Source organism: Hippocampus bargibanti, linkage group LG20, assembly GCF_051943395.1.
Source record: "Hippocampus bargibanti isolate YZ-2025 linkage group LG20, ASM5194339v1, whole genome shotgun sequence".
Classification (NCBI taxonomy): Eukaryota; Metazoa; Chordata; class Actinopteri; order Syngnathiformes; family Syngnathidae; genus Hippocampus; species Hippocampus bargibanti.
In genome coordinates this window covers 10,688,558-10,701,426 of record NC_142753.1, presented here as the reverse complement: position 1 = coordinate 10,701,426, position 12,869 = coordinate 10,688,558, and the positions used below count along the sequence as shown (strand labels likewise).

Below are 12,869 nucleotides of genomic sequence, written 5' to 3'. Positions count from 1 at the left end.
TGAAGTTTCACCGCAATTACTTAAATCTACAAATGACTTATTAGTCATAAACATTAAAATTACTACGCAACAGTAGAAGTCAAACTCTTTAATAATACCATTAGGTTTACATAAAGGGAACGATGTTAACTATTGAGCATTCCACGTACTTCCTCATTTCTTTATATACAGATTATTCACATTTCAGCCTAAAACATCACAAATACATCTACAGTATATCAATTTCAGAGGCTACATTCAACAATGTTAAATCTGGGTTTAATTATATCTTGCAAATAATTCCAGAATAGTCACTACAGCAATCTTGATGCATGATTCATCGTTGAAACTTGGCCTTTTTCAATACCCACCAAGATGTAAAAATGGAACACTCATGGACCCCGCCCCGACCCTAAAAAATGCCGTAAATCAGACAATGTGACTCATTTTCATTCGTTAGACTCATCTCATGTGCAACAAGTATAAAAAAATGACCGTATAAAGACAGCAACGGGCTCGCCGCATGTCAGCTCGACACAGAATTTAACAAAACAGACACAACAGAATGTTCCCGGCTGCATTTTTTTGTATGTGTCAGTGCTCAGTGATCAAATTTAGTGTAAAAACTTTCAATACGGAATAAACATGACAATATATGAGGAATTGAAAAATAAAAACACGTTTTAAAACAATTACTAGTGGAAGAGTTCAAATGTTCATATTATATTCAGCAAGACTATATACAGTATATGTTTCATCTATTTTATTTATGTATTTATTTATGTATGTATATATGGTTATTCATGTATTTATATATCTTTTTATATATGTATTTATTTAAAATTTTGTTTCTGTATTTATTTGTTTGTTTATGTATATTTATGTATTTATTTATGTATTCATTTATGTATTTTTATATTTTTTATTTATGTATTTATATATCACCTATATGTATTTATATATGTATTTATTTATGGATGTATTTGTTTGTTTATATATATATATATATATATATATATATATATATTTCTATATTTATTTATAGGTTTGTTTCTTCATTCTAATAATGAAAGAACTTCCGGGTGGAGTGAACGCTGGGGCATGTGGCTGCCGCTGCTCACCCGCAGAAAAAAACATATCATGTCACTGTAAAGTGTCCTTGAGAGTTTTGAAAGGCGCTTAGAAATCAAATGTATTATTATTTACTGCACTGTAGACTAAAAAAAAGTAGGCCATCCATTTGTGTCCACTAGATGGCGGAAAACACACACCGGACACTAAAATATTGCAAAACGACGAAAAAAAATGATTAATTTAGTGGATATAAAAGTATTTGTGTGACTGTGGTTGTTATAATATGGTTACTTTATAGACCTCTAATTAACCTCACTTCGAAAACTACGTCGGGAGTTATTTTTTTACCTTCAAATTTTCATTTGTTTTATTTCAGGTATTTGTACATTGAAGTTAATGTATTTGTGATGTTTTGAAATTGTATTTTTATTTTAGGACTATTAAGAGGTATGAATGAACCCCAATTGTTGAAGTTTTTTTTATTTGGGTTTAGATGTTAATATTAATATTATAGAACAGTATATTGTAGTATTTCATCAGGAATTATTAAAAGAAAGTGACAGATATAATTTTATGCACTTGTGTGCATTCAGATGGCTCACTAAATATTTTCGATGTGGCCGTTTGATTAAAATTTGATTTTAAAGTGCATTTGGTGTACTTTTCAATTAATGGCAAAATGAAAACTTGGTAATTGAGTGGATTGTATTTGACATTTAAACTGTATTTGACATTGTATTAAGGTTCAGTAGAACTTTGACAATTTATAAAGGTATGTGGAATTTTAATCTGAAATTCATTTGACTTTAATTCAGGGTAATCAATTGCATGTGGTACCAAAAAGTGACTTTATTTTTATTTTCCAGTGGATTTTTGGAAATTTTTATTTCTTTTTAGTATATTTTTTATTAAATTATTTATTCCGTTATTTTAATTTGGGGTAATTATTAGCAACTTGGATGCACTTTTAATTTAATTGGTGGTTTAAAGGGGGATTTGAATAAATCAAGCAAAAACAGATTGAAAATAAAATAATCTCAAGTAATGTTTAAATAAATTATAAATAGTACATTGAATTGAAAATGACGTTTAAAACCCTATTATTCATGAGGATTTGATCCCAAGTACGTCCTCGCCTTGAAATGTACTATGTATTTTATTTAAACAAATGATAAAATGATGAGCAATAATACAAACGTCCTCATAGATTAATCATAGTGGCGATATGGTGCCCCCTTGTGGCCACGGACCGTAAATGAGCCTGAAGGAACTGTTGCCATGGCAGCCACGGATGGCGCAGAGCTCTGTTGCTATAGGAACATAAGTATGACATCTTTGAGTTGATGAAGGGCTGCAAGGTATATTTGCTTAGCACTATATTCAACAAAAAAAAGTGTGCATGTGTGTGTGTGTGCGCGCCTTACCATGGCGTGTCCCAGATCGGCCATGATGTCAATCAACGTGCGCGCGACACGGCGCTGTGGTGCCTGCTGCGCATCTCCACCGGTTGGTTGTGATACCTGTGTCGCCATGGCGACCGGGCCAAAGTGTTGCTGTGGCGACCAACATATGCGATGGCGCCAATGTGAGCGAAGCGGTAGACGTCGCAGCCATGAAGACGACTGCGGTCTTAATAATAATACATTTCATTTTTAAGCGCCTTTCAAAACTCTCAAGGTCACTTTACAGTCACTGTTAAGATGTTTTTCTGCGGGTGAGCAGCGGCAGCCACATACGCCAGCGTTCACTCAACTCGGAAGTAACTCAAATACATAGAAAGCTAGCCAGCTAGCTAATACATAGCTAATAGATAGCTAGCCTGACAGCTAGCTAGATAGACAGACAGCTAATAGATAGCTAGCTAGATAGCCAGCGAGATAGCCAGCTAATACACAGCTAGCCAGACAGCTAATGGATAGCCAGCTAGCGAGGTAGATAGCTAGCGAGTTTTTTGAAAAGCACACACATATAGAAATAAGAATGCTTCCAACCAAACTGGCCGAGTATGTTAAATAGTAAAATGGATATTCTTCTTTATAGTTATAGAAAAATATGAGTTAGAGTGACAATAAAATAAAATAACATCGAAATGAAATCTAAATAAAATAAAAAATAAAATGAAATATAAAAGAAGATCAAAGATAAAATAAAATAACTGTGAAAATTACAATAAAATAACATTACAATAAAAGAAAAATTAAATAGCAATTACATTAACATTAAACCAAAATTAAATCGAAATTAAATGAAATGAAATAGAATAAAAATAAAAATAAAATAAGATTAGGTAAGATAAGATTCAAATAAAATAAAAAAATAAGATAAAAAATGACAAAAAATCAAAATTAAAGTAATATAACATCTAAATTAAATAAAAATAAAATAAAATACAATACAAATGAAATAAGATTAGATGAAATAAGATTAGAATAGGAAAGATACAAATTCAAATAAAATAAAATGAAAATAAGGTAAAATTAAGCAAAACAAAATAAAATTAACTTTAATAAAATAAGATTCAAATATAAATAATATAAAAAATACAAGATACAAAATAAAAACAAAACATTAAAAATAAAAATAATATTAAATCTAAATTAGAAAAAAATAAAATACAATAAAAATAAAATAAGATTAGGTGAAATAAGAAAGATAAAAATACAAATAAAATAAAATAAGGTAACATTAAACAAAACAAAATTAAATAAACTTAAATAAGATAAGATTAAATTAAAAATCAAAATCAAAATAATATAAAATCTAAATTCAATAAAAATAAAATACACTAATAATAAAATAAGATTAGAATAGGAACGATACAAATACAAATAAAATAAAAATAAAATAAGGTAAAATTAAGCAAAACAAAATTAAATAAACAAATAAAATAAATGACCTGAGTTTGAAACAAGGTAATGTAACAAACTCATTAAAGATAAGATATATTCAATCAATTGAATAAATTGTTTCTACGGCGGTGCTTCAACCTGTCCAATGCCACAAAAAAAAAAAGTTTTGAGGACTATTGACCAAAACACCTGAGGAGAAGAGTTAATGCACCAATGTACATAAAGAACCCTTCCAGCTGCCCTCAGTGCCCTCCAACCCAGATTGAGCACTTTGGTCACCATGGCAACAGAGATAAGTAGCGGGATGGGGGGGGGGGGGTTGAATCACAAGAATGAGTCACAGTTTAGCCTTGAGCAAGAAAAAAGAGTGGGAAAAAGAAGTAAGGGGAGGAGGGGGGGACTTTGAGAGGATGCATTGATGGAGTTTATCAAGGCCAAAAACGTGAAAAGAGACAGGATGGGGAACAGATGCCCCCCCAAGGACCACCCCAAATATTTGATTTCATCTATTCCGTCATGTCTAGACCGTGTAAATAAATCAAAACGAATAACATTTGGTGACTCAAATTAAGGGAAAGTTTGAGAGTCTTGAAAAAAAAATGAGAGGGGGGCTTTTGGGGGGGGGGGGGGTGAAGTATGAATGAGACTATTAACTCATTCACTGCCATTCACACATTTATTCGGAAATTGAAAATAGGATGTAGAGCGCCATTCCCAAATTATCATCATTATTATTATTATTAGTAGTAGTAGTAGTATTACGTCTGTGTAAGCTCTCAGTCGTACAGGAATGGTCCATCGATGAAAAGGTTTCTTCAGCCGTCATCTGTACTTCTTTGAAGGTGTCGGACGTTTTGCTTCTCATCCAAGAAACTTCGTCAGCAAACTAAAGTCTTACTGGTAGTTTCAGCCCTATATCCTCAGGCTCCAAATTGAGTTCTTTGATCCTCTCTACAAACCCTGTGGTGTTTTCTACGTGATATTCTGTGTTACCAACCAACGGAGCTAAGATAGTTTTGAAATATTTGGCTACATTGTATGAAGAGGAGTCAATGCTACAAACAATGGGTCTGAGGGCGAACCCTTGTTTATGTATTTTTGGCAGGCCATAGATACATGGCGTGGCCTCTCCTGGGTATAATCTAAAATACATCTGTACATCTATAAGTTTTCTTTTCTCTAACTTTTGGAGACAGTCTATCATTTCTTTCTTGTATCTATTGGAAGGGTCCATTTTTAGTTGCTCATAAGTGTTAGAATCACTGATTAACCTATTTATTTTGTCTTCATAATCCAATGTGTTGAGAAGCACTGTGCATCTGCCCTTGTCTGCTGGCAAAATAGTAATATTTTTATCTTTTTGTAGAGTAGTTAACGCCTTTCTCTCTTCTAATGTTATGTTGGACGGTGGTGGTATTATTATTATTATTATTACAAAGTGGAAAAACAACACACGGCCAACGCGTGAACATGCAGCTACTCCCCTTTCTCTCCCGTTTTCGTGTTTATTATGTTTGTTAAAGTCATTCTAAATGCCTTGCACGCCGGGTCCGAGAGGACAGTCATTTCATCTGTGCTGTATGTCATGCATATTAACATATTTGACAATAAAGCTGACGTGACTCAACTCACCCAAGTGACAAATCTTAAACAAGTCCGATTTCCTCCCAAGCATTCATCCGTTGCTTTGTCGCCTTGTTCCTCCTCCCCTTTTTCCCCCAATTGATGTCCTCGTCTGAACTCTTGTTTCCTCTCCCAGACAATCGGAAGTCAAGACCTACTTGCGAAGTAAGGGGGTTCATTAAACAGGACGCGCAAGCCGTTACCAATGGCAAGAACAGAATGTGTATTTCAATATTTTCGCACCTCAGGTACATAAATACATACATACAGTACATACATAACGGACAAATATACAACTTTGCTTTTTTGGGGAGGGAAATTTTGCATCACAAAAAAAAAAAAAAAATACACCAAACGACGACAACGAGACCACAGAACAGAAAGGAGAAGGGAGAGAGTGAAAGAAAGCCCACTAGGTTAGGACCCCACCGGCACGGCGCATACATGCTTTGACTGCACACGCTCAAACGCACACAGAAACGAGTCTTTGGGTCCTTTGAGTGGACTAAAGACAGTAAAAGACAGCATGTAAGGGAGTATGTACAGATGCTGGTGTATCAAAAAGAAGGGAGAGAGGGACGTCTGGCGTTGGCAAAGCGTGCACAGTGGCAAGAGGCGGGAACGGTGAGGAAGGACGATGGAGTGGGGGGAGAGAAAAAAGCGACACGAGATTAAAAAAAGAAAGAAAGAAAGAAAGCGAGACTGTTTGGAGTCCAATTTGCTGTGATTCTTTGTGCACATGCGTCTGTGGGTGTGTTCGCACGTTGATCTTGATTGTCAATGCCGGAGAATTAAAGCTCGACTGACCCCCCCCAAAAAAAGCTGGCAGCTAAAAATTCTCACCTTTTTCAGCCTTCCACAAGAAAAGACAAAAAAAGTCAAAGCGTACAAAAGCGAGGGGAAAAAAAAACGGATCCTTCGAAAAGGGCAGATTGAACGTATCTGTAAGCAGAAAGGAGAACAAAGCAAAAGGAAGAAATTGACGTGAGATGTTTGACATGACGATATTGGTTGCAAATGTCTTGATAAAATGTGTCATGCTTCTGTCTAAACAGCCCACTGGTCAAGAATCAAAGCACACATCACTCAATAACCCGGTCCAAAGCAGCTAGAAAGAATCTTAAAGGACAACCGACACCATTTTTTTGGTTTCCTAACTGACATCAGAAAAACGTTTTATAGCATCTAAAATACCCAAAACACGCAGGCTGACATTTTTAGTCAAATGCAAAACACAAATAAAAATGACTTAAAGTGTCCAAAACTACTTCAAAATGACCTCGGAAATGGCGAGTTTCAGAAGGTCCCGCCCCCTTTGTTTGTGACGTCACGCCAGGATACTCCAGAATCAAAACAATGGCTTGAGAGAGTTCAGATTGGGAGAAGATGCTTTCTTGTTACTCATCCAGTTACGAATATGATTCAAATAGTTCTGAAGAGGAAAGCATAAATGTTTGCAATCGATTAAAGGAGTCCTCCCATATCAATTCGAGCCGTCAATGATAGCAATGTAGCACCCAGAAAATGCACAAGATGGCGCACCAGCTTCGTTGGAAATGGGCTAATTAGTGCTGACCGCAATTAGTAGTCTTGGTGCAACACACAACGATTCACCTTCGCATTATTTATGTGTTTTTCCTTCTAATTTCGCCATCAACACAGAGCAACATGGTGTATGCAGACCAAATAAAGTACCCAAAATGCATTGTGTGTCGCTTTCTCGGTCAGGGACGTTCCTGACGTGACATCACGTCAGGCGTCGTCATCAACTCGAAAACAAGACTTCCTGAATATTCAGCGTGAGTCTTAAAACGTAAAATATAGCTATATGCCATGGAATCCTTGTAAAATACGCTAAGTAGAAGTCATTTGAAGTAATTTTACAAATGATGGAAACAACTTGTCCAGAGGTGTCGGTTGTCCTTTAAAACTGCAAGGTGGATTTGCGTACCACCATGCTGACTTGATAGGGGTTCTGTGTACCGTATTTTCCAGTGTATAAGGCGCACCCAAAAGATGACCCTCATCCTCGTGACTTCCCCGGAGTGAGTAAACAAATGACTGACCTGCTGTTACAGGCTGGTCACGCTAAAGCCGTCATCGCGGCCCTTGTCCAGAAGCTGGCACAGTACCCCGCCTCCCTGCGATGACGGGTAGCGGTGCCCCATGGCTTGGCAGGAAAACTGGGACAGTGAGTAAACGCCGGAGTCATCCTCCAGTGCGCTTTTGGAGTATGGCGGTGGTGTCAGGAGACCCTGTCGCGACATCAGCTCATGCCTGTGCACAGCCGTGGCGCCGCCGTCATCGTAGAGTGATGGTGCCGAGTGGGCGACGGCCTGTGCTGAGTGATTGTTGGCGTGGGTGTGAGCGAGGGTGTTGCCGGCGTAGGGTTTGACGTGGGCGCTCAGGTTATGCTGCGGGTCGTGAGGAGGTGGGTTCATGTGCGTGTTTGGGCTAACCATTAGATTCCCGTGAGTGTTCGCGTGCGGACTCGTGTGTGGGTGGGTACTGGGGCTGGGGGAGCTGCTGTGCGACGTTTGTCCGTACCAGTAGGGGGAGCTGCAGTAACTGGGCGAGTCGTAGTGAGAGAATGGCACTTCTTTAGGAGGTGGGCGGTATGAGGGGCTCATTGCAGAGCTGCAGTGGGGTGTTACACGTGGTAGAGGGGAGCAGGATGGGGAGAAGTTTCTAGGAGGAACCAGGGGGTAGGATTGAGGTTTGGAGGGGTAAGGGGGCGAAGACACACTGGGTGACATGGAGCAGGAGGACTCCCCGGGGTACAAGGCTGGATATCGTTCCTCAGACGATGGCGTGGAGGGGTGGGCGGAATAAGGGGAGGGGTACTCGGAGGGATCCTGGAGGTAGTTGGAAGGGGGTGCGGAATTGGGAGTGGCCAAGGGAGAGAGGCTGCTACTGTCCCCGCTATAGTAGTCCAGACCCTCCTGGAATAAGCCAGAAGCCTCCAGACTTGAAGAAGTTGTGGCAGCTTTCCCCCTGCCTTTGGATCCGGAAAGACGCTCCCTCGTGTTCCCAGATAAGCCCCCTCTGCCTCCTCTGGACCCTCGTCCGCGTCCTCCTGATCCTCCCCGCTTAGTAGTGAGTGTTGGGGAGGGACTGGATGGGGAATCCGAGTGTAAAACAGAGCCCCCTTCTTTTTCCGACTGTTCGGTCCGTTTCCTTCGCCCCCGGCCGGGCTTGCTGGTCCCGCCACCTTGGAAGAGAACATTCTGACTCCAGTTGTAGGATGGCGCAGAAGCACTCTCATGCCAGTCGATCATAAGTTTTTCCAGGCTGGACAGACTGGACTGAACCCCGTCCCCGCTGACCGTTTCATTCTGCTTGAAGATTCCCCCCATGGAAGGAGGTCCGCTTCCAGCCGCTCCTGAACCGAGATGAGAGGAGTCAGAAGAAGATTCTGACAGACTCTCTGGGAAAGGGGGCCTCTTGGCTTTCTGCGGGGTGTAATTGGAGATGTCCAAGATGTTCTTAGGTTCGTTTGAACCATATTCGTGATAAACGTGAGGCCCACAATTGTCTGCTGACCATCCACCGCAACTTTGTCTAGAAAATGAATCACATGGCAAAATATTAGAAAACAGGACATTGTGTAGTTGCATATTTTGTCACAAAGACTTACCTGAAGCTCCACTGGTTGCTGTTGTACTGTTTGTAACACTCCGGTGAGGAGGAGGAGCTAAAGGGGCTACCTTTGGCCACTGCCATGTAACCCCCTCCTGCTCCTGGACCTCCACCAAAGCCCTTCCTGGTCCCTGCTTGGTAGCCGGAGTAACCCACCTGACCACGGTCGTTCACTCCAGTCTTGCCACCGCTGTTATAGGAAAAACTGCAATCCGAGGATCTCTGGGGCCCTACACAAGAGGAGGCAGCATAGGCGGGAGAGTACTGGCCATAGCCAGCAGGGTGAGGGGAACTCGGAGACTGCGAGAGGGACGAAACACTGGATTTTGGATAGGGGCAGAGGGTGGGGGAAATTTGAGTCTGGCTGGCATAGTTGCAAGGAGGCCCGCCAGAGGAGCAGTGTGTCTGCGCAGAGGGGTCCGCCGCAGAACTTGCCCCGCTGGCTCCCCATTTCGACATGGCTGGGGACCAGCGGTGAGCAGTCGCTTGACCCGATGGTTCATAACTCTGACCGGATGGAGCCTTCCGTCCGTCTGATTGTGAGATGTCCAAAAGTTCGCTTGAGTCATCAGAGTCCAGCAAGGATCGGAAATATCCCGCAAACAGACTTTGGGAATCGTCCCTGGCTTGCCGGACACCTCTGCTTCCGCGGCCGTAGGCGCCTCTCCTACTGACCTCGCAGGAGGAAATGCCCCCTCTTGTGGATCCGCAGAGCTGGTAGCATTTTTCAGCATCCTCTTCCCCCCACCCACCAGACCCATTGGGCCATTCATCTCCCACGCAAACGCCTTCTCCTTCCAATGCACCATTTTTCCTTACGCGCCTCTTTCTAATTGCTTTCTCCCCTCCAGACTCGGTTCCCACCACACCACCTCCTCTACCGACACCCTTCCCCCTTTTCCTCGGCAATCCGTGCTCAGAAAGGGTGCTCGGTTTGCGCTTTTTGACAAAGAACTCACAGAAGGTGCTGTTGCTGTCCTCGTTGTCCTCAACACCCTTTGCAGCAATCCCACCCCTTCCGGCACCCCTTCCTCTGCTGCCCCGAGGCCGCCTGGACCCAGTAATCCGTTGTAGAAGGGTGGGCATTCCTGGGTTTTCTGATGCTGTATGGAAACTTTCTGAATCGCTCGGTGTCCAACAGCGGTGGGGGGAGCATTGGCCGGTGGAGGGCGGCTGGTGGTTCAAAAAAGCCAGTTTTGATAGGACATCCCCATGCTCAGTCGTCACCTCATTTGTGTCCCCGTATGACGGATAGGGGCAAGGGAGTTTAGTCCGTCGCCTCTTTCGAGGCTTCTTGATCTGGTCTCCATCGCCACAAGGAGCGGGGCCCTCCCCTGCTATCATGAGCAACGACTGTTTGGGGGGTCGCCCTCGCCTACGTTTAACAATAAGAGGCAGCTCTCCAGGTGGGAACATGACGATGACGCTCTTGCCGTTGTTCTTCAAGCGAAGGAGCGCCGTTGGCTCCTTAACCACTTGTGGGCCCTCCGCAGTACCACCATTCTCCGGTGTCCTGATTGGTTCCAAATTGGAGATCTTGTAGCTTTTCTGCCGCCGTCCTAAGTTGACAGGAATGCGAGCCACTTTGACCACGATCTTCCTCACCTGTTCAGCACAGAAAATGTGTGAAACACAGGTAGAGAAAAGTTGTCATGACACCTCTTCCAGACATGCAAAACATTTTTATTTAGCACCAAAAATGTAAAATAACTCACTCCGACAAAACGTCCACACCTCCGGCCATTGGGAGAGAAAATCTCCAGCTCCTTTTTCACGACTGGCACTGGTATTGGAGGTGGGGGGCGATCCGTGGCAGCACATTGCAAGGCAGCTTGCGCTGCCAAACGCCGTCTCATAACACTTTTCGGACCAGGTTTTTGGACGGACTTGGGAGCAGGTCTAGAGCGAGATTTTGGTCCAGGTCTGTGCCCGAGTTTGGGAATAGTTTTTGGAGACGCTTTGGGGATGGGCTTGGGTACGGTTAGCGCAATAGGAACGTCTGCAGGGCTGGGACCTGCAGGGATGACAATCTCCATGGATGGTTGTGACTTGTTCTGGACCGCTTCCTCCACCTGCTCCTCTTTAACACCCCAGATATTCTCATCAGAACTGTCGACCGCCTCCTCATCTTCTCTCCCCTTCTCCGCTCTCCTCTTGCTGTCCTCCGGGATTCGGCGTAGGCGGGAGGATTTGCGCACATGACAGGGGAAACGGGAACGCCCGGAGCTGCGCAGCGCGTACTTCCTCTCGGCCTCCACAATGAGAGGCGACGAGCTGGTGCTGGGGCAAATATTTCCAGGTGTATCCATTTCGGAGGTGAGGGTCCGCCCCGGCGCCCGATTAGCGGAAGTCGGATGATTGCCAAGCGCTAAAGACAATGACAGAGTTGACGTCTGGCTGAGGGATTTGGACTGTTGGGCCTCTACAGAGCCACAAGAGTCCAAAGTGGCATGAGAAAGGCTTGGTGTGTCTATGTGTGTTTGCATGCTTCCCGGCGGTACCGCGCCAGTCGCTCGCCGCTTTGGTGGGTAGGTGCGATACCCGCCCCTGCGCTGCGGGTGAACGTCGTTGGCCAGCTTAGGGGCTGCGGAGGAAGGGTCAGCGGTCACCGGCAGCAGCTCATAGTGAGCCTGCACCCCTGTGGGCCAAGGGTCAGACCCTTTGCCAACGCAGGCGTTTTCTGCTGCGCTGCCCACTAGTGGACGACTAGTTTGTCCAATGTCCGAATGTGCGAAGGGAACACTCATCCAGTGGACATGCTCAAGTGGACCTTGATTTGGATGTCCTCTGCAGCTTGTCAAGGAGATTTAAAGACCTGGAAATACATAGAGTCACGTTCTTCAGTCCATTTTTTTCTTCAGCAGCTGTCAATTTAACAAACAAAAAAGTAGTAACTGTAAAAAGCCCTCTGAAAACGCGCAAAATTAAAAGTCCACCTCCTCTAACTGACGCCTACTCCCCAACTGCAGGAGAGTAAATAAAACAGTCTATAAAACAACAAATCTGCTGTAAGACTTTTTGCATTGCGTTTTATACAATCGTGTATTTCATTTTATGAAGTATCCCGCCCACGTCGCAGCATGACAATTAGTCCCGTACATACTTAGCATTCAGGACCCAGTCGAGCGGGCGCCGTCGTGGGCTTCTCGGCTGATTCGGATTCCGAGGCTCACCTCACTCTGTCTGCCCGGCTGGTGGAGTTCTGCAGGGGATCATTGGGTCATCAATACTGCAGTGGGCAGCAGCAACTTGTTCAGCCACCTCCCCTCTCCTCCTTACGTTGCCCATAGTAGCCGTGGGATGGGGGAATGAATGTCCGTGGGGGGCGGGTGGGGAGTTTGGGTGGGGTGGGGGGTGGGGTGGCTAGGGTGAAGGTGAAGAAAGGCAGAGTAGAAAACAAGAGTATCAGAGACGAGTTACAATATGAAGCTGCCATTATTTTAAAATGTGACTTGCTATGCGTGCGGATCCGCTTTTACTGCCTCAACGGGCAAATCAAAAAAGTCGACAGTTGATTGACGGCTCGAATTGATACGGAAGGACTTCTTTAATTGATTGCAAACATTTATGCTTTCCTCTTCAGAACTATTTGAATCATATTCATAACTGGATTAGGAACAAGAAAGCATTTTCTCCAAATCTGAAGCCATTGTTTTGATTCTAGGGCAAGGCAAAGACGTCACGAACAAGGGGGGCGGGACCTTC

At 43.3% G+C, this 12,869-nt stretch overlaps 1 protein-coding gene and 1 long non-coding RNA gene across 2 annotated transcripts in view; one reads left to right on the top strand and one right to left on the bottom strand.

Annotated features, from left to right (window-relative positions):
- The window catches only part of LOC148883139 (uncharacterized), a 253,706-nt gene that overhangs the window by 17,991 nt on the left and 222,846 nt on the right, over positions 1-12,869 (top strand). The gene's annotated exons all lie outside the window — the stretch shown is intronic.
- Positions 5,374-12,516, bottom strand: ahdc1 (AT-hook DNA binding motif containing 1). Its single transcript, XM_089023913.1, has 5 exons — positions 12,338-12,516; positions 10,880-11,979; positions 9,163-10,769; positions 7,592-9,086; positions 5,374-6,467 (listed from the first exon to the last, which is right to left on the bottom strand). Exons 2-4 carry the CDS (start codon positions 11,909-11,911, stop codon positions 7,598-7,600), a joined length of 4,128 nt encoding a protein of 1,375 aa, XP_088880039.1. The 5' UTR covers positions 11,912-11,979; positions 12,338-12,516; the 3' UTR covers positions 5,374-6,467; positions 7,592-7,597.

Excerpts from the sequence above, each read along its gene's own strand:
- ahdc1 (XM_089023913.1), bottom strand. The coding sequence starts at position 11,911 with ATGAGTGTTCCCTTCGCACATTCGGACATTGGACAAACTAGTCGTCCA. Across the intron at positions 10,770-10,879 it reads GGTGTGGACGTTTTGTCGGA|GTGAGGAAGATCGTGGTCAA; the intron begins GTGAGTTATTTT and ends TGTGCTGAACAG. Across the intron at positions 9,087-9,162 it reads AGCAACCAGTGGAGCTTCAG|ACAAAGTTGCGGTGGATGGT; the intron begins GTAAGTCTTTGT and ends TTCATTTTCTAG.